At 35.6% G+C, this 25,201-nt stretch overlaps 4 protein-coding genes across 5 annotated transcripts; 1 reads left to right on the forward strand and 3 right to left on the reverse strand.

Moving 5' to 3' along the window:
• Positions 1 to 440: 440 nt before the first annotated feature.
• LOC121241461 lies at positions 441 to 3,113 on the reverse strand. The gene is made up of 6 exons (XM_041139246.1): positions 2,898 to 3,113; positions 2,485 to 2,640; positions 1,745 to 1,825; positions 1,528 to 1,653; positions 1,269 to 1,367; positions 441 to 810 (listed from the first exon to the last, which is right to left on the reverse strand). The coding sequence occupies exons 1-6, from the start codon at positions 3,007 to 3,009 to the stop codon at positions 734 to 736; spliced, it is 651 nt and encodes a 216-aa protein (XP_040995180.1). The 5' UTR covers positions 3,010 to 3,113; the 3' UTR covers positions 441 to 733.
• A 4,190-nt stretch (positions 3,114 to 7,303) lies between these two features.
• Positions 7,304 to 9,468, reverse strand: LOC121242793 (stearoyl-[acyl-carrier-protein] 9-desaturase, chloroplastic-like). Its single transcript, XM_041140741.1, has 3 exons — positions 9,044 to 9,468; positions 8,374 to 8,890; positions 7,304 to 7,908 (listed from the first exon to the last, which is right to left on the reverse strand). The coding sequence occupies exons 1-3, from the start codon at positions 9,181 to 9,183 to the stop codon at positions 7,360 to 7,362; spliced, it is 1,206 nt and encodes a 401-aa protein (XP_040996675.1). The 5' UTR covers positions 9,184 to 9,468; the 3' UTR covers positions 7,304 to 7,359.
• A 1,878-nt stretch (positions 9,469 to 11,346) lies between these two features.
• Positions 11,347 to 12,104, reverse strand: LOC121247320 (40S ribosomal protein S29-like). The gene is made up of 3 exons (XM_041145689.1): positions 12,012 to 12,104; positions 11,697 to 11,759; positions 11,347 to 11,490 (listed from the first exon to the last, which is right to left on the reverse strand). Exons 1-3 carry the CDS (start codon positions 12,102 to 12,104, stop codon positions 11,347 to 11,349), a joined length of 300 nt encoding a protein of 99 aa, XP_041001623.1.
• A 2,669-nt stretch (positions 12,105 to 14,773) lies between these two features.
• Positions 14,774 to 17,907, forward strand: LOC121248599 (protein IQ-DOMAIN 14-like). 2 transcript variants are annotated; one of them, XM_041147109.1, is made up of 4 exons: positions 14,774 to 15,957; positions 16,088 to 16,312; positions 16,653 to 17,434; positions 17,512 to 17,907. In XM_041147109.1, the coding sequence occupies exons 1-3, from the start codon at positions 15,517 to 15,519 to the stop codon at positions 17,385 to 17,387; spliced, it is 1,401 nt and encodes a 466-aa protein (XP_041003043.1). In that variant the 5' UTR covers positions 14,774 to 15,516; the 3' UTR covers positions 17,388 to 17,434; positions 17,512 to 17,907. The 2 variants fall into 2 exon arrangements, with proteins under 2 accessions (XP_041003043.1, XP_041003051.1); XM_041147117.1 differs by having other exon boundaries at positions 14,776 to 15,957; positions 16,653 to 17,336.
• Positions 17,908 to 25,201: the final 7,294 nt, after the last annotated feature.

Here is a 25,201-nt window from a genome sequence, read left to right on the forward strand (position 1 = left end):
GGACCAGAGTGAAACCCACTCCTCCTTGTGGGCTAAAAACTGTTGCAAGATCGGCCCAGAAACCTCGACTATGTAACTGTAAGATAAACAGAGCCCAATATAATTTGTATTGCCTGCTAGTGACTCTAATACAGCATTACTGGGCATGGCTGAGAAGTGAGAACAGAGAGTCCTATTGCCCAGGGTATTTCCAGTAATTTTATGAGCCTCCCCTCCCCCTACGTTGCTTAAAATTCAGGAGCAAGTTTGGTTTGCTTTAGTGCTTGTGCTTTTAAATTGTCATTTCTTTATCACATAGAGGCTATCTAAATGCCAAACCCTGAAAGAAACTTTGCTGCTGTTCTATTAAAAGCGAGTTCATATGTGGTACACCAGTACTGAACCCTGAAAGCCTTTTAGCATTGCAATGAGATCGTTCAACTAATAAAATCATTAAATCATGTTCAAGAAAGCCAACAAGCATAATGCAGTAATAGCTATTCATAGTTAATGTACACAAATTATGAATAAGACCTGAATACATACATATAAATTCCGAGTAATAGCTACTCAATAGACTCCTCCCTGAATTTATGTCGTAATTTCTTTATACATACATATAACAAATTATACACCGACCGGTAAGAGCATGCGGCAGACCTCAACTGGGAAACAAAATTCATGTATGATAACGAGATCTAAACAGAAGTGGAATGCAGGGCAAAGAAACCTTGTGAATATGCTTAAAGTTATCTTATTTCCACTTAACCATAGCCACCATCATCATCAGGATCATCAACCAAAGAGAATTTCCTTGTAGAATTGATGTGGCTGTAAAAGAGAAAACAGGCCAAACAGGGTCAAGACAAGGCAGATCAGTCTCAATAGGTCGAATAGCTCAATTGTATGCAAATTGTTAAATGGTTATGTAGTGAGAAGACATTGGTATTTATGACTAGAGAAACAGACTCCGATCAGTAAATAAGATGTTAAGGCCTTAGGGCAGGAGAAGTCGTATAGGTTACTTTTGTAATCAATTAGTACGTTTGGGAACACTACTATTCACTACTATTCATAAACTATTTCACTCCTATTCACAAATGATCTGAGATACTCTTAGCATCCAAACGGAGTCTTAATCATTACCGTTGGATGGTAAATTTCTAAGATAACAAGGGATTCAGAAGAGCTTCTTTGTCCTTTTAGCTCCAACAGAAGGAAAAGAAGAACAGCTTAAGAATAAGGTATTACTATATATTACATGCAGCTTGAGTTTCAAGCCTCCTCACCTTGGCTACTGTGATCATTGTCAGCCAACGCTGAAGCAGGAGACGTAGATTTGTTTGACGTTGAAATTCCAAGGTTTGCACAGTCCATTCCAATTGCACCTAAAATACAAACATTATAACTCAGGTCAGGAATTACCTTCTGTTACACGATCTACAAATAATGTACTAGCAATCTTAATTCGTCTCTAAACACATAACCTATCCATTTGAGCATAATTACTTCTAATTTATATAGAAACTTATAGATCTCTGCTCTTACATTCTTCATAACATGGGAAGGCAGTAACATTGAGGAGATTATAATAGCCCTCTGCACAATCACAACTATATGTGAAAACTGACGTCTTGTTGCAGATGCCACCTCCACAGTCGGTCCAGTGGCAGGCTATAAGTTCAAAATAACAAAATGGCTTAATTAATAATAATATAAAAATGTTGCAACAGTAACAATCAAGGTTGAAAGTATAGCGTATTACGATCAAAGATTGACTCATTAGCTTTGCTTGCTTTCTCCTGGACAGGTGGGGGGGCCTTTTTGCAGGAGTAATTGAGTGTACCTAAAAACAATCCAGAAGATATCAGCACCAGCATGATTATGAATTTCACGTTTAACTATGATTAAACAAGTTCAAACCTTTATTTTCTTTAAAAATAAAAGAGAATGAAACCCAAATTTTATTAGAAACTTCTCTTAGGGCATAGGAATACTTTTTAAAACGAAAAAGTCTCAGGAGTTAATAAGAAATCCCGAAACCAAATCTTAAGGCCATTATCCAACTTAAATAATAAAGCATTAATCTTAGGTGAGATGTGGACATCATATTTATACGAGTTTTCGTCCTTTCCAAGTAAGTGGGACACATCTCCGCATGACAAGGGTCTCTGACAAAAGATTATTTATGTTAAAATGTCATTCACTAAATTATTTATCATACGTAATCTTGATATCATTAGTTATGCCTTGTTTGTTATTGTTATATCTGGTCTTCTTTTGATGAACAAGCAACGAACACCGCGAGGACTACTAAGTTATCAAGCTATAGCTTCCAATTCAGTAAACACAATATCGGGCTGGGTTTCTTCAGATTTCGATACAAAAATAAAGCAATTCATAAACAAATTCATGGTGGGAGCGGAGTTCAAGTCATTCAAAGAAAATAGCTTCCCTTGGATTTGAGTGAGAGAGAGAGAGAGAGAGAGAGAGAGAGACTCTTACAGTTGGGAACCACGCAAGGAAGAAACTTTAGGTGATCATCATGGTCAGAAAGAGTCTGCTTCCAACCAAGGGCGCATTCACATTCGAAGAAGAAAGTACTATTAATTGACGGTTTGCAAGTTCCTCTTCCACATTCCACATCTTTGCACACAGTATCTGTGGTCACCGAGAAAACCAACAAAATATATATATATATATATCATCAGTGTGAAAAAACTCACTCCCAATCCCATCCCGTAGTCATAAAGATAGGAAAATCAAGGAAGACCTATTAGTGGAAACGAAACGATAACCCATAACAAACAAAGGGAGCGGAGATTGTAGAAGATATGAGTTTAATCATGACCCCAGAGCCCGAAGAGAGAAATGGTAAAGCAAGTAGGAGATAAGAGAGTTCAAGATCGTCAACAAACCAAAGGCAGGAGAGAGCAGAGGGGATAAGAAGTCGCTCAGAGCAATCCGAGGTTGCAAGACTAGCAGAGCTGCAAGACAGATGATGACTTTGGTGCCATTGCTGGAAGCCATCTCTCACAAAGTCACGGACAAACAGAGAGGAGAGAGCGCCCCGTCGGAGGTGTTTTGTGTATTTAATGTAATTGGCGTCCGAGTTTGGAAAGGGGCCAAAGGGCAGTGGATTCTTCGTTTGAGTGGGAAGCCACGTGGCCGAGCTATAAAGCTACATGGGTACGGTGACTTGTTGGCAGTTGGATCCTCTCAATCAGTATATTACTCCGTATACTGTGAATAAGATAAATAATAAATAATCTTATAATATTTATTATTATTTATATAAATTTTCAGACAATGTTAGCTATATTAAAATTCCATTTCATGATTACGCAAAGAGGGTCCCGAGTGATAGTTTGCTATATTAAAATGTGAAATGGTAGTTGTAGTAATGAGTATATAAGTGTTGTATAATTATTTTAAAAAAGTAAATAAATACAAGATTTATATGAAAAAAATTAATTTTTTAATGATAAACCCTACTCTTTTTCAAAGCGACTGCACGACGTTTGCACATTCTACGACTGTATGTAGTATTACTCAAAGAGCCATCTTAGTAGAAACCCAACCCAAGGGAGGTGGAGTTTCGGCTCCTCCTTCCCTCCGGTCCTCTCTTCCTCCTCCTATCTGGCTAGACCATAGATAAGGTAGTCCCATTTTTTTTCCCTTTATTTTCCAATTTTTATTTTGTTTTTCTATCTAAAGTATGGCAAAACGCCGATATGCTATTTCTCCGAAACCCAGCGACCACCACGCGCTCCTCTGCAGGATTCTTAAGCTGTCGATCCTTCGGATGGCCGGAGGTTTTCATTGAACGGAGTAGCGCGTGAGCCACATGCGCGGGTCATGGCAGTGGGTGAGATCTACGCGCCACCGCACCAGAAGCTTTGATTGTCGCTACGCACAACGTTTCTGGTACTAAGGATCTCGGTTTCTTCAGACTCGACTAGTTGCCACACTCCTAACATAGCGCATGGCGCGTGTCCCTCATGCGCCACCATAGTCTTTTCGTTTCTTGTATCTTGTTTTCCTTCAAGCTGAAAATTTGGATTTACAGTTGTAATCCTTCATTTTCATATATATCTTTGGTTTTATTGTTATTTCCTTTTGTTTAGGTAAAAATAAAAAATAAATAGTCTCTTGGACATTTTGTTCATAGAGTGAAAGTCTTCTCCTCCTTTGAAGGTGGGGTTTGAAATCTCTGTTTTAGGTAAAGTATAGTCTCTCAGACGGTTGGTTTGAAGAGAGTTATAGAAGTTAAGACCATATCAGTCACAAAAGAATTTGTGTACTGGTGGAGCCCCAACAGTAAGTAGTTGGCTTGTAATATGAGATTTTCCTTAAATGTATCAGGTCATAGCTGTAACTTTACTTTCATAAATGAATGAAGTCTATTTCTTATAAATAAATAAAAAAAAAATTATATTTCATGAATTCTCAAAAGAAAAAAAAAAAAAATCCTATTTCATTTGTTATTTTTTTGAAACTTTCAAATTCTAAATAGGCATTTGAGAATAATATGATCATTTCACATCTCATCAACTGACTTACCTTTTCTTTGAATAGGGTATCTAATTATTCATGCTTTATTAGTTATCATACCGGATTTATATTACGGGTTAAAATGAAAAAGAAATAGATACTTATAAAATTAATCATGCAACATTTATGACTATCCAAATGAGATCCACTTTATATAGTAGGATTTACTCTATTTATTAGTAAAAACTCTTAAAATATCCTTTATGATTCATACATCAATACAATAAATGTTTTAATGGTAATTATAAGCAAAGAACAGTAACCAGTCAATGTGCCATAAATGATTGGATAGCAAAGCCAGAATTGAAACCAAGAAAGTCTTCCAATCAAATTCACGCGGTTACACAATTTGAGATGGTGTGAGATGTTTTACGAAAATTGTATAAAATATTATTATAATATTATTTTTTAATATTAATTTTATTTTAAAATTAAAAAAATTAAATTATTTATTATATTTTATATAAAAATTTAAAAAAATTATAATAATTATATAAAATAAGATAAAATAATATAGTTTGATTTTATATAATCAAACTAGCCATCAGATCACATGCAAATTGAGATGAAATGGGAGGAAGAGACTGTCGAAATGATGATCTGAACACATGTTTAAAGTTGTGATTGAAGATTTTGATTTAAAATTATTTCAACTCATCTCATCTAATTATTATAATTTTTTTAAATTTCTACATAACATATAATAAATAATACAAATTTTTAAAAATTTTTAAATAATAAAAATAATAAAATATATTATGATAATAATATTTTATTAATTTTTAACTTTTATTTCAATTTAACTCATCACAGCTTCCTACGCAAACCTAACTTCCTACTCAAACCTAACAATCATGGATCCTAGACGCCGACGGCGAGGCCACCTATTTAGGATGACGTGGTCCACTAGCTACCAGCCTACCAATGAGTGAGGTACGTACAGACCTCACCTTTCAATGAATATGACAAGGATGTCTCGGACGCAATTGGATTTGATAATAATTTTGGAGAAATGCTTTTCTCAAAAATTAATTCATATATTAAATTATAAAATTATTTTTAACGTGAAATAACGAATTAAATAAAAATACTTTAATTCGTAAATTTATATTTACGCAATCTCTTACTAATTAGCGTGGATAGGTTTTGGTCAACATCTGCATAACATACATGAACGACATGTGGTTACCTACGAAATTGAAGTCGTTCAGAAAATTCATGGGACGAAACAAAGTAGATAGCTGTCTACGAAACTAGGCCTAAGATCAGAGCTACATGTATCAACTTTGCTAGATCACGAGGAAATTGATATGGACAAGCGTATTACGTGCATACATGATCTCAGTACTTGATAAATTGATATTATTAAATTAATTTATCATTTTGCTCATGTGTAAATAACCTTCCAATTACTTGGAAATAAAAAAAACTATTTGTATATATAAGTTTCCAGTTTTGTATAAACTTAAATGGTCATGTCAAATCACATTAAGTAATATGTAATATTTTTTTAAGTATCTTTTTATTTAAATAGTTAGCATATAAAATCATTTGAACGGCACAACATTAATTTAGTTAATGATGAGATCTCTTTTTATATATATATATATATATAGAGAGAGAGAGAGAGAGAGAGAGAGTTATTTGATAAATTGCAACTTTGGAAGAACAAGAAGCCGTTCTCTATAGTTGGGTGAGCTACAAGTAATTTATTAGCCCTCCATGCTTTTTTTTTTTTTGGAGCAGCGTGTCAATGCAATTGGATCTGAAATTGGGCTTTGGCAGACAGCGAGATAGGCCACAGCCCAGTCCATTAATATAGAAAACAAGGCTCTTTGTTTCGGTTACCTTTCCTTTGAAGTATCTCAGTATATGGTGCGAGTGTGTGTTGGTCTCCAACGATCTTCCAAATGAGATAGATATATAAAATAAATCATAACGTTATAAATATAAAGAGATTATATAAAAATAAATTTACAAATGATATTATTTTATGAGATCCGTTAAATTTATTTTACAATAAAAATAACTTTACAATCTGACGCAATACATCTAATTTTTTTAGGAGAGGGGAGGGGGAGAATAGAGTGCCAACCTATGTTTCGGATTATTATTAGTTTCCTCTTATGCCACGAGATGAAGATGGAGATAACTTAAACGAGAAATAGGAATAAAAGTAAAAGTAGAAGGAGAGATGAGAGGAAGTGTAGAAAGGAATGGGGAAATGGAAAATGAAAATGGAGTGTTTTTCCTTTAAGGTCGGAGAGAGCTAAATACGGAGAGAGAATGTATTAACAAATCATCTTGTTATTATTTACAAAATTATTATCTCATCTCATCCAATGAATACTTAGTTTCTATCACTAGAATTCCTTCTAGGAATCGGAGTTGGATCACACGTTTATTTAGACTGTTTTGAATGTTTACTTTTGTGAGTTTTTTTTGTGGTTAAAATATTTTTCTTAATTTAATGCTAAGTTTGAAATGTTTTTAGCGCACACTATTATAATATTTTTTTATTATCAAAATAAAGCATATTTAAGTACGATCACGTCATTAATTTTTTTTTTTAAAATTACATCGAGAATTAATACTCTTTTATTTATAGGTTTAAGGCCTAATTATTCTTATATATATAATATAAAATTGCTGTAGATACAAAAAAATTATATAAAAATAAATCTATAAACTAACGTATCTTCAAGTGATTCGTTAGATTTACTTTATAATAAAAGTAATTTTACAATTTAACGTATTACATCAAGTCACGTTAATTTATTTTTATGTAATCTCTTTATAACTAAAATATTTTTCATATATAATAAACTACCAGCCAGAAATCCAACTGAAAGAGATGGGGGGTGCTTTTTGAGCCTTTGTGAGAGCTCTCTCCTCTAGCCTTCTTATTCTTTGGGCTAATCCACAAACATAGTCTTGGGCCTCTCGTCCCTCCCCCGAAAGTCCGGTTAGCTTCTCCACGTTCCATCTTGCAACCAGATGTTCGAGTATCTCTCTGTAATCCCTGGTCGTGTACACTCCAATGCGAGAAGCGACATTAGCGTAGTGATGGAAAAGATCATGGTCTTGTCCATCGTACATTAAGTGGGCTGGCATTAATATTTTCTTCCTCATCAAGTCGGCAAAAGCCATGACTGTTTCATTTGGATCCAGCTCGAAGAGTTTCTCTACTATATTGGTATAAGCAGCTTCGTGGCGCTTTTCATCTGAGGCAATTGTTCCACATATTTGAGCAAGCATCTTGTCCCCATGCTTCATTGCAAGCTTAGCTGTATTACCATGGGAGATAAATGTTGCTCTTTCTTGAAATGATGTGTAGATGGTAAAAAGGTAGGGGTTGCCTCCCAAGCCAATATCCTATGTCCTCAAGAGGAAAACGTTAACTAGTTTGACAGATTATGGTGATATACAAGAAGATAAAAAAAAAAAAAAAAAAAAAAAAATGTGTTATTCATCAGCACCTGATATAGCTATCTTTACTTCTTGTATTTCAATCATTTGATATATGGATACTATATCATAAAGAGAAATATTTGGTCTAAAAAAAATTATAAAATAAAATTTACAAACTAATGTAACTTGATATAATATATTAGATTATATAATTTTTAGTATTGTAAAGTGGATATACCTATCATATTAAGTTACGTTAATTTGTAATTTCTTTTTAATAATTTTTTTTGGTACCTAGACCTAGCACCTATTCATCATCGTGAAATGATTAATAGTATTTTGGATCGTAGGGCAAAGAGAGAGGGATAAAAGCGACGTAGAAAACTTTCCATGTTAAAAAAAATGACTTTCATATATATGTATTCTTACCATTCCGGATCCGATCAGATAATGAATTGTTTTCTCGATTTGTTTCATGTCCACTCGTCCAGAAAGGAAGAGATATTTGTTGAGAAGATCGCCATGCCTATTTTCTTCTGCACTCCATCTCTTGGCCCATGTTGCCCAAGGTGTCTTGTCCACGCCTGTTTCATCATGATAAATTCCCGTGCCATTGATAGCAGCATGATAAGTTGGAAGGGCTTCTTCTGTGATCATATCGCCGACCAAGACAACAAAATAGTCGTTCGGAATGTCCTTCGTTCTCTTTCTCAATTCATTGACTTGCTCTACAAATCCATCTGACGTAGGATCTGGCAAAAAATCTTGTGGTTGCCAAGATTGCTCAACAGGTTTTAGGAGGGTTAAGACATTCCTTCTAACCCAATCCTCCATGGACTTGAATATTTCTACCTTTTCTGGTGGCATGGTGCGGGCTCTGGGAGCATATACGGCTTTAGTACTACTAGGACGGCGGCCGAAAGAGATCATATTTTGCCCTCTAAAACTAAATAATAAAAAGAAAAAACAGTCACAAATTATGTTAGGCTAGCTAGCTCATGTTCATGATCATGAAGAAGCCAAAATAGTAAAAATAAAAACCAACTAATTAATTGTGGGATGACATCTTGAAAATGAAAAGATCAATGGATTCACGTACCTTGAGTAATTAAGGTAGAGGCCGGCCGTGGAAGTCATAGAAAACTTGGGAGATGATCTTCGAGCTCTCGCAGGTGGCTGAGTATTTTTAATTAGTGAATTTGGAAGTGATGTCTGAAAGGTACTGGAGCAGCTGTTCATGCGGCCTTGTTTCTTTAAATTAAACTTTGCTTCGTCTCCAGATCAGATCTATCACTATCTAATTAAGAGCTAAATAAGAAGGATATAATTAGACGGTCACTGATTTTAAATGTAGTTAAGAAATCAAGGAAAAGTATATTTCTACAAATTCATCAAAAATAAATATTTCACGATCGAGGAAATGAAATAAAATAATAATCAAAGATTAAGCGAAGATCGAAAAAGGAGGAGGACTTTGAGCTGGACTTTGCTTCTTAATTAATTATATATATACTACGGAGGGTTTCCCTCTCTCTCTCTCTCTCTCCACATATATACTCATATATGTATATTAGGGAACAGATCCGAGTGCGTTAGTCTCGGGATGCATCTGACATAATGATTTAAATAAAAAAAAATCAATAACTTATTTGTTTGGAAAAAGAAAATACAATATTAAAAAAAGACAAAAAATAAAGATTAAAAAAATCTAAACTTCAGCAAAATATGAGCATTAGTCTGCATTCATATTAAATTATCTATTTACTCTCTATATAATAATAAAATATTTTTAATTTTTTATTTAAAAAAATTGAAAAAAAGAAAGGAAAATAAATGTACTGTTAGAACAAAAAGGACATGAAAAAGAGACGTCAATTCATGTGGGCTACGGGACTATTAGGGACCTTTTGGTAAAATATGATTCTTCATTAAATTCTACAAGCAACGAGAGATACACGTCAAATGGTCAAGGGTCATAAAGACTTTTTGGTAAAACAAGATCTTTCATTAAATTCGATAAGGGAGTTATACGTCAACTGGTCGAGAGTTTTAAGGGTCTTTTGGTAAAACATAACTTAACGGATTTAATAAAAAAACAAGAAAAATTACCTGAAAAATAATAAAAATTACTATTTACAATTAGATAGCCACTTATTTAATAGAGTAGATATATATATATATATATATTTTGCTTTGCTTTGCCTTACCTTAGCCTTGTGAATGCCTATATATATATATATATATATGTTCTCTAGGCACATCGATTGGGCATCCCAAGATAATCTTTTCGGTCCTCTATCTTATCATATATTATCATCAATAATTCTAGATGGTGCTTTCAAACTTTAAATTAAGTGTATAATTTAACCTGGCAATTTAATTATTTTGTGGGTCAAATCACATCTAGTCGATGTACCATCCATGTCAAGTTCACCCATTGGATTGATATTTTGTTGAATTAGTCCTAACTATCGACTAATTGTCTGTTTGGGAAAATAATAGTAATATGCATGTCAAGGAAAAGAAAATGCAAAAAAGATAACTTTTTTATTTTTATTTTTATAAGTACTGTAATATTAATCTTAGACAGGCTTAAGAGGGAGCAGCTGCCTTGATTTTGAGGTTTTGATGCAATCCAACTTGTGGATTGGAATGTCATTATAAACAGAAGTTAGCTAGCTATGGTGGGTTGAGTGGAATTTGGTAACATGAAGCTGCCTTTATTTGCCCATTTTACTTTCAAACTTAAATCTGTCCATGTATATAAGTTAGATTATGATCTATGATGAAGAGCTGCTTCACCGTATAAATCTCCCTAATTAAAAATATTTTCAGACCCAAAGATAGATTAATAATGATAACGAGAAAGACTTTACTTGCTTCTTTGCATCAATTACAACAAAGTTGCATGTCTCAGCTATTAGCTTCTCAGTTTTATTAAAATGGGAGATGATGCTTGATGAAGACATAAAGATATTTGATAGCAAAAAGCTATATATGAAATGATGGGTTTGTCCCTCTAACTCCATATAGCTCTGCTAGGGACAACTGACATGTGAAACCAAGAGATAACCGACTGTATATGAAACTTACGTGGAATTATAAAAGAAAAAAAAAAGCCGAAAAATAAAAAGTAAAAGGCATCTCTCTCTTTTATCTTCTTCACCTCAAATCCCTCTCTTCCCTCCATTCTCTCTTCACGCTGCTGCTTTGTTTCTCCCAACGCAATATGGACGATGCCATAGTTCTATACCCGTGTGCAGGTAGAAGCCACCTGACCGTAGTAGAGCTTGGCAAGGTCATACTCCTCTAGTGGTGGATTTCTTACCGGCCATAAGAACCTTTGGCCACTATTTTCTATTCCTATTGCCATTTCTTTAAACTATTATGTTGAAAACAATCTCATGCTTCCAAATGAAAGAAACACAATGTGAGAAACCAAAATCGAGCAACACCCACCACACTATGAGCCTCTCCTCCATAGACGAGCAACCGATGGTAAACCGCAACAACCATAATGCCATAAGACATGTTCCACCGTGTTCTCTATTTCGGGAAGTAAAAAACAAAGCAAATTCTCTTGACACTCAGCCTAGCTTCACCTTGCACAGGAACTTCCAACCACCTCGTGGGTCAACTTCTCAATAGACCAAGCCACTAAATACTAATGAGAAAAATCTAACAGACGAGAAATCAAACAATTAGAACCCAACATTCAGAGTAGGACAATAAGCTCATTAGAAAAATAATACCTTAATGAAGCCAATTTCCTTGGCGTTGCTGCGAAAGCATTGCCTACAACACATGAGGCCGTACTTCCATTTAGTTTGAAGAAAAGTTATCTTTCTGATCATAGTAGAATACATATATATTCTGCCAGAGAAAGAGTCATCTTTTTCAAGCGATCTTAGCGAGTTATATGAATATTTTTGCAAGTATTAGAATAACAACCAATGGCACAAAACAAAACCGAACATAAAAAAACTATGTAAATAAATCAGAAGCTTGACAAGGATTGGAACAAGTTAGATTTCTTTCGATCAATGATAATTTCTCGGGGACCAAACAGGTTGGAAGAGAAGAAGCGATATTCTGTACCAGGCGTGGGAGCCAGGGCCGTAGTTCTTAGGGTGAGAATTCCACATGTTGGAGTGCCCCATGATCTTATTCGATGTCTCGGTGATAGTGGTTTTGCAGTGGCTCACGATAGAGAGTGGGTGCTCTGTGTTTTGGTGCGGGACTATTAAGGGCCTTTTAGTAAAATATGATCCTTCATTAAATTCTATAAGGGAACTACACGTCAAATGGTTAAGGGTTTTAAGGGCCTTTTGGTAAAATAAGATTTAACGAAAAAACAAAAAAAGTTAATGGAAAAATAATAAAAGTTACTATTCATAATTAGATAGCCACTTATTATAATAGTGTAAATATACATATATACATATATACACACACATATATACACACAAAATTAAATTGACTTCCTCTTATTAATCTAAATTTTTAAAACGATTTATCAAAGAATAATATTAGATACAATATTAGGGTGTGCAAACTACCTTATTATATTTTTTAAAATAGTAAGGTAATCATTAAAAAATAATTTTTTCATGTATATATCAAATTTATCATTAATTTTTTAATTAAATATATTAGACTTACAAATTCTAAAATTGCAAACGACTGAAAATATAAATAGCATTACAGAGTGCATGTTTTAACTTGAGATAAATGAAACTTGCTGCGCTAGCTAGCTAGGCAACTGCAGCTTATACGAAAAATATAGGCATTGTGGAGAGAGCTAATCCGGATCCAAGAACATCGGTGGTACAAAGGATGGCTGTATCTTTCATCGGTAAGGTCTAAATCACATAATTTATATTTTAAAAAAATTAATCAATGATATAATTAGAGTTCTATTGAAATTTTATAAAAAGTAAAAACTTCTTATTTCCAAGTAATATGGGATCTCATACACCACCTATCCTTATTCTTATTATATGGGATATCACAATGGCTCTAATTCCGAGATAACAAAACAATTAATTTTTTTTTCCTTGAACTAATATTGCAAACCCATGCATGTTTAATTTCAGGTTTATCAGTTGGCATATAAATACTACTTATTTTCTCTCATCTTTTTTAAAAAAATATTATTTGGACAACTGATAATTTAGTACCCTTATTCCGATAATAAATACAAATATAGTAAATAGTATGCTTGGCATACTAGCTGCGACCATTTTCTTGATATAAAAAACAAGAAAGCATGCTGATTTAATATTGGCTACATCTTCCTATTTAATTTTTACTTTCTGTATTGTAGTAATGGCAATGGAATATGTTGTGGGATCCCTATACACTCCTTTTATACCTTTGACTTTATCTATATATATATATATCATGTAAGTTGCTAATACATGCAAAGAAGTAATTAATCATGATGAGGGACCTTGCCGACAAAAGCTGACAAAAGAGTGATATCGATCGGCATGCATGAAGAAATGGCCAAGGATGTACATTGCCATACGACGCAAACAACCCTAGCATGTGCTTTGAAACATCAAAGAAAGAGATATAGGAACAAATAAAAGAGGAGGATTATCTATACGTTCAATGAAGCAAGCTTTCACATGCATGCGAATATATTTGTTAGCTGCCCATGTGAACACTTGAACACCTTGATCTGTTCCCGTAATATCAATTTAATTAGTGTTTCTTTTATGTACTACACCCCTTTTTCTATATTTTCTATCAAAGACTCAAATCATGCAATGAATAGATTAGCTTTCTAATCTGAAAAGATTATATTATTGCTCAATAACAGAATGTGTTTGAAGGGATATGCACTGTTCTGCACATGCTTGACAATCAAATGGGGGAGAAAACATGAGTATGTGCTGTCTCCACCTAAGTGATCATCTTCTGGATCAGAAATTGAATTAATTGAAATCACTTCCATTGATGCTTTAAAGGTGTAATCCCCACTTTTGGTAGAACCACCCGAGTCAGCCTTTGTACTGCAATTCACTCCTCGAGGTTACTTCATACATCACACATCTATGAGAATTTCATATACACGTACATCAAACTCTCAGAGGGAACCCAAAAGTACTTGTGGTCGATATACACAGTAAACTAACAGATTGATTATAATTGATAGAAGCAAGGAGAGAGTTTAATGCCATATGCCCAGTAAGAAAGGGTGGTTAAGGATTGACCAGGAGGCCGGCTGGAGCAAGAAAATGGGCAAATCCCAAAACAGTGCTTCCCAGGACCAAACACCACGTCCAAAGGGGAATCATATAAACATACCATGTGACTGCCAACTAATGGTTTTATTATAGGAAACTAATAGAAGATAATAACACATGCAGTCATTTATGATGGGTAAGATGGTCCCACATTCCAATCTTCATATATTATCCACCACAGGCCCAAGAGGATGCGCCTCTCTTTTAATATTCCATTTGAATATAGTATGCAAAACTAGTTAGTGAGCATTTTGTCTTATCTACAAGCTGTTGCGTATGTAATGCAAGAAAGAGAAAGATACACAGTCAACTGCAGTTATTTTAGGAAAATAAATGCAGTTATTTTAGTTCAACGACCCCAGTAAATAAAGGTACAAAAGTTAATTAACCCGTGCATGTGCAGCAACTACCGACATTCTCTTAATCACCTCAGCAGTGTGTATAAATGCTTTTACAACTACACCCTGATGAAAAGGAAGGTCGAATGACTTCCTGCTTGGTCTTAGTATCGGGGCCTTGCTTGCTTGGATCATGGGAATCCAGCCTCGACTCGACTCCAGGAGCTAAGGGTAGAATGAGCACGTGCAAACGCCCAGGCCCCCACCAAACATGAATCTTCTGATACACGTAGTGTGGACCCCTCAGTCCCCTTACTCAATACTTTATGGACCCCACAAACCCACAAGGTCTTCTAGTTTCTTAAATCATGACCCCGAAATGGACCCCCCAAGTGGACAGCTTCCCCCATCAAGATATAAGTATTTTACACGGATTCTGCATGTTCATGAACCACTTTCACGTGCTTTCTGATCCACTCCATCCCGCATCAACAAGCATCACATAGTGACCAAAACACCCAAGCTGATTGCCTTACGTTGAGGAACAAGTTCAAGGACAAAACGGGCAGCTGCGAATGCTAAATCAAAGGTAACGAATCTCTACCATTTAACTTCAGGAGGATGGCAAGTGAAGTGGCTCATCTCGGAGCTTCCTATCTGTTTCTTCCCTCTCAAGCAGGCCTCACCTAATTGTAAACATGACACAAACACCTAATAACCACTGTAAACGGTAGCTATAGCAGATAAAGAAATATTATATGCTAGCGCTAAATGAGAAAAGAGAATAATAGTACAGTAAAATTAGGCTGTCGACAGAATGGCAATCTGTACACTTCTAGTTAGGAGGGGCTTTACACTTTATAGTGTTTAACATCACTTATCAAATATGGACAGGAAGGGGTCTCACAATATCATTTCTTGCTTTCTTCTACCTTTGTCGTTGCTGTAATACGATGGCAGCTTAGAAAGATTTGACAGAGATGGGGAAGACAAGCAAATGGCTTAGAAACTTCTTGACAGGGAAAAAAGACAAGGAAAAGTTACCAAGTAATCAGAGTTCTTGCATTGCCATTGAGAACAATCCGACAACTCCAATTTCCACCCCACAGACACCGAAAGAGAAAAGGCGATGGAGTTTTCGAAGATCTTCTGCCGCAGCTGCAGCTCCCAAGGACTCAAATCCTGTGGAACCCATTGCCACAATGCCACCAGCTGTACAGACCGCTTTGGATACTGAGAATGAGCAGAAAAAGCAAGCCATGGCAATGGCAGCAGCCACGACTGCAGCAGCAGATGCCGCCTTGGCTGCTGCACAGGCTGCAGCTGCGGTGATCCGACTCACAGCAGCTGCCAAAGGCAGAACTAGTGCAGTTGAAGTGGTTGCTGCAATAAAAATTCAATCGGTTTTCCGGTCTTATTTGGTAAGAAACTCTGGAAGTCCCTATCTTTACTCGGGTAGCTGAATAAGATACAGAGGGTTCATATTGTAATAACTCAAATGTCACAAAGATGAAATGCCAATTGCGAACTGTTTCCTTGGCTTTGTTACAGGCAAGGAAAGCACTGTCCGCGTTAAAAGGACTAGTGAAGTTGCAGGCATTGGTGAGAGGTCACCTGGTGAGGAAACAAGCGACGGCTACACTTCGGTGCATGCAGGCACTGGTGACGGTACAGGCTAGAGCTCTGGCACAGAGAATCCGGATGGCTGAAGAAGCGAAGCCTGTTAATCAGCACAGAAAATCGACACAAGAAAATCAGTTCAGACACTCCTATCATGTTAGTTCCATTGTTTTCTAGCTATAATTTCCTAATCGTGGTTCTTTTATTCTCTGATTTCCAGCCAAGGTTTTTTTGAAACAGAACATTCTATTTGTTTCGCCAATTGGGAATCTCCCTTCTCTTGTTTTAGCCCTTAATTAGTTGTGCTGAACAACATTTATGGTTCAAAGTTTCCAAATTTGTTTGAAATGTCGTTTATCGAGTGATGAACTTGTAAATGAAAAATTAAAGCATTCTCCAATGTGTAAAAAAAAAAAAAAAAAAAAAAAAAAAAAAAAAAAAAAAAAACCCAATCTCTCAACAACGCTGATCTGCAATCTGGTTTTTGTGTGTCTAGGAGATGGATAGAGGCATGGAGGACATTAAGATTGTGGAGATGGATCTTAGTGCACCAAAAGGAAGCTTAAAGAGCAGGAATAGCTACTCTAGCCAGCCGCAATACGAACGAATAGAACATAGATTCTCCACTCAACATGCACCAAATTGTGTATCCTCTAAACAAGACAACTACCAGGCCTCACCGGCTCCATCAGCTTTGACTGACATGAGCCCAGGAGCCTGCAGTGGGCATTTCGATGACTATTCCTTCGATACAGCACAAAGCAGCCCACAATACTACTCCGCTGCGTCCAAGCCCGATCCTTCAAGGGTTCCTTTCGCTTTCCCCCGGCCAAATTATGCAGACTCTATGTCATATGACTACCCATTATTCCCAAATTACATGTCCAACACGCAATCTTCAAGAGCCAAAGTCCGGTCACAGAGTGCACCAAAGCAAAGGCCAGACTCAATTGAGAGGCAACCAAGCCGGCGTAGGGCATCAATGGAAGGGAGGAATGTCCCCAGGGCAGTGCGGATGCAGAGGTCATCTTCACATGTGGGCTCAACTGCTCAAAACTACCAATACCCATGGCCAATCAAGTTTGATAGATCGACAGTTTCACTTAAAGACAGTGAGTGTGGATCCTCAAGTACAGTACTCACAAATACAAACTACTGCAGATCGCTTGTTGCATTTGATGTGAGTACTAAGAACCCAGAATTCGCAAAAATTGTTTATGAACCAAAATAATGAAGTACAAGGACACTAGGAGGAAGCAAACATGTAAATTCACAAAAGTAAGATCCGCATTTTGATGTTTCTTAATCTTCATCAACATCTGATCAAGTTGTTTCATCTATTTCTGTGACTGCAGCCTCATGGAAATAGATCTGCGGTGCATCCCTCACCCCAATTTTAACCGAAACTCCTGTATGTTGCGACCCGAAGAGACATGGGAATGCCAAGCAGGCATTGAACGTTTTAAGAGGGAATGATAAAAAATGGTGAAGCTGGTCGATCTAGAAGCTACTATTGACTCCCGAGTCCCCCCTCCCCCCCAACCCAAAAGATTCTGAATCCCAGTGTTACTGCAGGGATGTGCCCTATTGTAAGGGATCCTTTTGAACCTTGGCTGAACGTATCAATGAGGTGAAACTGTAAAAAACAACTCCATAAAGAGCACAACTTGATTGGACTCTTATCTGTTTGTAGACATTTATGAGGTGTGATTTTCTCCGAACATATATTGTTTTTCTTTTTGTTCCATATATAAGATGTTCCACCAGATATATGGTTTGCAACAACTACAATGTTCAAGCTTCAAAGGTCTCTCTACGAGCTTCTGCTACAAGATCCTAGTCGATCCCTTTCCTTTGTTCTATTAAGGTTATCTAGAGTGACTGATTAGGAAGTACACCTTCCAATCCTTTATACGCTCAGGCATAGCTCACGGCCATCAATGATCATATGATTAGCCATGTTCTCCAATGAATTAGCCTCATTTTACAGCATGCACCCTGCTTCCTTACTGTGTCTTGCTTTTGCAATCTTAACAAGAAGCTCGACTCATCTTTATCTTGAATCTCCCATTTGAGATGCAACAGCTTAATTCTTGTAGGATTGATCATCGTTTTAAGATGATTCGACCTAAACTCAATATTAAGGTGACTAATGCCGTTTCCACTCCAATTTTCAACTGGAATTGGTAGAAAACTTGGGGAGACAATGGTCATTAGGTTCTAAGATAAATGATGCAACGGGCCGGTAATTAACTTTCATCACTTAAAAGAGCCTCCCCAAGCTCGTTCAAACCCTAAGAAGTCAGCTGTCTGCCTTTCAAAGCCCATTTCAACCCCAGCCCAAGAATAACCTCGGCTTTCCGTTAATGGGCTTTTTGTGAGGATGGAATGGCTCATCTATAACAAAATCCCAACGCCGTACGACCATATATTTTGGTCAACAAAATGACGCTTGGGCCATGAACTGATTCTCATTATTTAATTTGGTGATGTAATATATAATTAATTCCCAACCGATCTCGTCTATTACTTTCATGAAACTTCAATTTAGTTTTTTCTCAAAAATCGTGGATACCTGAAATCTTACGTAAAATAAATGAAGGTAGGAATTAGTAGTAGTTATAATATAAATACGAGTAATTCTACTCATCATCTTAATTCTCATCATTCTCTCATCATCACATGATATGATATTAGATGATTGGAGACTATTTATTATATTTTACTTATAAACTTATTATCTAATGCCACATCATGAAATGATGAGAGGATGATGAGAAAATGAATGATTCTTGATCTAAGGCCATATTATCACTTGATCTATAAACCTTTTAATCACAATATGCGCGCTAGCTTATAATATCCATGATTAAGTCGATGTTTTTTAATGTCATTTTCAGTTGGACATGATTCTTGTAGATACCCGCCATGACTCAAAATGTCAACCTACATCAGTGGGGGCATGCAGCTAGCTAGTATGTGTGTGTATATATAACTTTAATCGGACTCATGCACCTTTTGTAATGTGTGCCCAGTAGCACTATTGCTTTACTATTTAATTTGTTTGTCCTATTTTTAATTTTAGTACTTTTGTTTGTTTGTTTGTTTTCTTATAAGCTAGGACGGATGAAATCAAAATCAATGATATTAATGTTGGATCGGATCGGATGGGGATGGCCGCCTAGTCTTCCCTTACTTTCTTTTTGTTCCATTTGAAATATAAAATCAAGGGTTCATTCGAGCGAGTACATGCATGAAGAACATTCCTATATATGGTCCTTATAATAGTAAGTTAATGGGAAAAAAAGAAGAAGAGGAAAAACAAAAAGAAAACAAAAGAAACAAAGTAAAGGCGCACATTCTAGACATGTGTCGATGGGGAGCTATTCATGGGTCTGACAGTGCATATATATATATATATAGATTCCAATCTTCTTACAAAACATTAAAAAGAAAAAAAAGTCATGCACGTCGACTGATCTTTTTCTTTTGTTGAAGATCGACAATAATGAAAAGGAGTTGAGAATTAGGGCCCCCTACTTGAGGATATATATAGTCACATCTCCATCGATCTCATTAGAAAGTCCGCTAGCTTGTCCTTCAATAATTAGAAAAAGTCCACAATATGGGACCCTAGCTAGCTGCATTATATATGTTGGTTGGCAACTTTCCTTTCGCGACATCTCCATTTTTCTAATTCATTCATTATTGCTCTTTTTGATGATTGTTGTTCTTATTTATATATATATATATATATGTGTGTATGTATATGTATATTACTCTGATCTTATAATATAAATTCATATGAGAATGCTAATTAATGTGACTACATTATATAGACAATATATAAAAATCTCATATAGAAACCCTACTCTCGCTCTAGATTTCCCTTTTTTCTGTACACAACCACCCCCTAAAAAATTCAGACTAGAGGAGGGAGGGCTCCCTCCCTCATCCCCCTTCTCTCTAATTTTTCTGGTTTGTTTGTTTTCTCATTCACAGGAGGGCGAAATGCAGATTTGTTGTTCTCTAGAGCCAGTAATCACCACGCGCCCTACCGCAAAATTTCCAAGGCATCGATCCTTCAAATGGACCAAGAATCTCGTCAAACGGAACGGCGCATGAGCTAGCCACATGTGCGGCCCAAAGTGCATTCATGACATCCACGTGCCACCGCAGGGTGAGCTCTTTCGCTGCCACGGACTACTTTTCTGAGACCAGTGCCATCGGTTTCTTCAGACCTGACATTCCGCCGTTCTTCCATGGGGGCGCGTGTCCCTCACACGCCACCACAGTCTCAGTGTTTGCATTTTTATTTTATCTAAGCTTGAAAATGCCAATCTATAACTTTTCAGCCTATAATTCGCTATTTTTCCATATATCTTTTACATTTTTTGTTATTTCCTTTATTTTAGGTTTTAAAAAAAAATACAATCTCTTAGATTTTCGTCTATATAATGTGTCCTCTACTCTGTCTTAGACAGAGTGTGAGGTTATTTAATTCTGCCTTAGGACAGAATGTTGAGTTTGTTAAACCTATCTTTAGACAGAGAGTTGTATCTCAGACGGTTTGTCTATAGAGAGTTACAATAATAGACCAAACCATGTTAGTTAGAAAGAAATTTATGTATTGAGGAGCCTTAAAAGCAGTAATTGACTTATATTTTGTATATCTCAAATCAAGAATGTAATATCTCATTATGAATGAATGAAATTTGTTCTACCTTTGAGAAAATAAATATATATATATATAGACAGTATATGATCAGAAAGAAAAGTTGCATGGCCTGGCTGCTTAATCGACTGGGGCTTGTAATAAACCAAGAAATTAGCATTGCAGGCCGGGCTTAATTGTCAGCCCTCCTTCCTAGCTAGTTATCTGGTCCACGAATTAATTCTGAGCATTTCACACAGGGATATTATAATCGAAGATCTCTTTGTGCATAGTGAATTGGACCCCATCTGGCTATAGAGTCATGACTATAATTGAAATCTCTCTCTTCGGTGTGATTAACTCAACCTATCTCAAATCAATTATCATCGATCAAACTTACTATTATTTCAAATTTTCAAAAAAAAAAAATCCATCTCAACTTATTTCATACATTAAATATATATCAATTTATTTACGTTAAAACACATATCAATAATACCTACAAAGTATTACCATTCACAGATTAATTAAGATAATCTGACATCACTCAGCATCCACTTAACTTGTGACAAATGCTGCACATGATATGGTCGCGGGTTAGGATACCTCTAAACCACATGAATTTAGAAAGTGCAGTACCTTTTCGAGATCACTTGCAGCAATGGTAATGGATTTTGGGTTCAAGGGAATCTTACACATGATGACATGAGAGCTAGGGCTGACTTGCGAAAGCAACTATTGGTGAGCAATATGTACGTAGAGGAAGACTACAAGAGATTAGGCAAGCGAAGAGTTTTGAGTGGATGGCCGGCAGTTGACAGTGATATTGAGAGGGAGAGATCAGAGAGAGAGAGAGAGATTGCAGCAGCATGCGAACTTGGCCTAGCTAGCCCTTATTGGTGTGCGTCCTTGATGATCGATCACTTTCTTTTGTCTTCCCTTTAGCATGTGGTAGCTTTTTATGATCAGACTTTATTCATCTATATGCATGCATACCTTTTGGAACATGATACATATATAGAACAAAAAAAGGGTGATTAATTCCCTTAATTAGCTCGTTTCGCCGAATTGTACATCTAATATTATAATGCGCGCGCGGTATGTTGCCATTGGTGAGCAGTAATCATAGGAATGCGACAAAGAAAATGTGGGAATACAAAACAGTTGCCAAAAGATATACTCATGCAACCCCATGAGGGTAGTGATGAATGCAAGAATTTGCTCTTGACCACATGAAAATTCAAGTTTATAATAATTAAGACAACAGCTGAAGATCATGTGGATCGAGGCTTATTAATTCTGTCAAACTTACGAACTACTCTGTTGTTTTCACTTGACACTGATGATCATTAGGTTGACTAGTACTGCATTCTGCTACGTACTGATCTTATTGAAACAACCATTAATGCTGAATTTTTTTTGTCACAATTCTTGATAAACGATAAAGAAACCATTCCCTTCCCAATTCCACATAGGCCTATATATATTTCTCATTGAAAGCTGATGCATTTTAATTTTTTTCCGGTCTTAGTATTAAATTAGGAGTAGGAATCAGAGATCAGTGGAGTAATTTACTTACATTATCCAAGCAGTAATTGGATTAGGAGTACTAAGAAAAACAAGCAATTTGGTAATATTAATTACTTGTTCATCAAGGGAATATTAATAATTTGGAGTCTATAAATTAATAAGATTGCTTCTAAAAGATATGGTGGCTTCCGTACAAGCCTCAAGTGTGACTTTAGCCCAAGATGGTCGTCTCTTATGCACAAAGAAAAGAGAAACGTCTTTGGAGACTAGTAATTAAGAGTTTGCTTATATATATATATATATATATATATATATATGCTATGATCAGCTATATACTAACCGCTTTTGTTTCCTTTAGCTTCTGTATGCGTGATAGTAAAATATAATGTGCATTGTTAGGAGTATGGAATGTTTAGGTAGACTCATTACAATGATCATCATCTTCTTCTACTTAATATTTTATTGAGGAGGTTTTTATTTCCAATAGATGTATTATATATATAAAATTAATATTCAAAACGAATCTCAGTATCGATCTGTATATAAATTGCTTGATTTTATTTCTACTAGTCTATCATTTGGTACCATTGCCGACCGACTGTCAGAAGAAAAGCTTGAGCACCACAAATTAATGTCTTCCGGTCCATGGTATGCTACATTTCAGAAGCATATATTATATATAGCAAAACTGATCCTTTCGATCCTCTTATCAATACGTGCGGCTTATATATAGATAATTCAGCCTCTGTGAGGCTAGCTCTTTGAAGGACTAGGCCGATAAACTCTATATATTCTTCAATATCTTAGATTTTATAATCTCCAATTTCATTCTATTTACTAATTTATAAATGTGTCACGTTAAAATATTGATATATGAACAGATATAAAGCATAAAATTTAAAATAAAAATAGCATTAATTAATTGTTCTTGAAAGACAATTTAGACGTTATTATTGCTTTAATTTCTTAAAAGTTGGAAGTGGTATCTCCAAATTACTGTGATTTCGCATACACCACGGGAGAGAAATCTACCACGTCATGAATAATTCTCATGGCTCTCTTTCATTCAGGGTTCCACATCATGATCATGAGTAAATACAAAGTATCGATATATAATATATATATATATATATATATAAATTTCAAAGCTTCATAATTTCATATATAGGGCCCTTGGTTATCAATCGATTGGTGGTGTTCTTAACGTACAGTGCTTCCCACAAATTTAATGGGATTTTTCTTCCACGTGGGCTGTCAACTTTTAACTTATGGCCTATATATGTAGTTGAATATCACAATTATTGGTCTCACTCAAACTGTATGTATAGCTAATAATATTACATGAACCATCGATCGATCTCGGTGGGTTCCTCCAAACCCTTATAAATTAATGCCAGTATTAATAATGCTGATGAGGATCGGAACCAGATCATGTCCAGTGTCTAACCGCACGTACAACTTGTCATCTTGTAAAAAGGAATAGTAACATTAATTTTAGGTTGCTCAGCTTCAATTTAGAGAGCCTATCATGTCTAGCTCGTTAAATGCAGTACTTCAGAGTGTCCTGATCTATGACCTTTAGTTTCTCACCACAATATCGATTAATGTCAACTGTGCATTATTCTGCGTTGCATGCATGGTGGTGTACTTAATTTATATATACCTAGTCCAGTTAACCAACTGCAATGGTCAAAAGGAATATCTTATTCTCGGATATTAGTGATCTCATAGAGTTTTTGTTTTTTTTTTTTTTTTTTTTACCGAAATTTAATACCTAGAGCGGGAGAAATACATACATATAATTAGATTTATTGAATATTTAATACTATCTGAGAAATTTATTCAGAAAGCGGTAAACAGTATGAGATCTAATTCATGTGTTTATCTGTCTTCCAGTACTTTAATTAGACCCTAAAATTTGGTAAAAAATTCTAGGAGATCCAATTGAATACCTTATTCTACTGATCTAAACCTACCCAACTTCAAATATTTCTCAGACCCCACGTACAGTGCCATGCATGTCCAAAATGCGTGATGGCATGCAGTACTGTAACCAGAATCAATATACTGCAGGCCGAATATTTTGTTCTTCTCTTTAAGATATATCTTGTAATTATAGTACTCGAATGCATGAGCTCCCTCTTCAGCATTCATCATGGATTCATGCATGATGCATGAGTCACATGACCAAACACGTACGTTAACTAAACTTTAATTAATTAGATTTCCTTCAACGACTAGAAAATCACAGGTAAACCTTTACCTAGATGCATGCTTCAAAATGGTTACTCATGAAAAGATCACTCACCCTCTCTCTCTCTCTCTCAATAAACTCCACTAAATTAAAAAAGAGTCATTACAAACCAATTAGAGCTAATGTATGGAGATCTATACAAAGCATTGCGTTAATAATAAAGGGTCGGGTTTGGGATTAAGGAAGCTGCGCGATATTATTACCAAGAAGAAGATGTCATCAGTACACTCGATCAGCTAGCTAGCTAGAAGATGACATGAGGCAGGTTATATAACTGCTGCACTTTATAAATTAATTAACATGCACGTTGGAACTGCCAATTATAAGTCTTGTGCATGTCGTGTATATATGTACACATACGATGATACGAATACTTCATCAACAATAACCCTATATTATAAACATATATATTATATGTTTCCTCCGATCGATCATGATTCATGACCTCTTTGGTGCCGTGTGGTCTCTAAACATATCAAGCAGGGAATTATTCTGTTCAAATATGACATTCCCTATACCTAAAAGTCGATGTAGCTTCTTTGAAGAGATTGTCAATCCTTGAAAGATCAGTGCAATAAGCTTAAGGTAATGGGTTAGTGGGAATATG

This window comes from Juglans microcarpa x Juglans regia, chromosome 1D (genome assembly GCF_004785595.1).
Source record: "Juglans microcarpa x Juglans regia isolate MS1-56 chromosome 1D, Jm3101_v1.0, whole genome shotgun sequence".
NCBI classification, from domain to species: domain Eukaryota; kingdom Viridiplantae; phylum Streptophyta; class Magnoliopsida; order Fagales; family Juglandaceae; genus Juglans; species Juglans microcarpa x Juglans regia.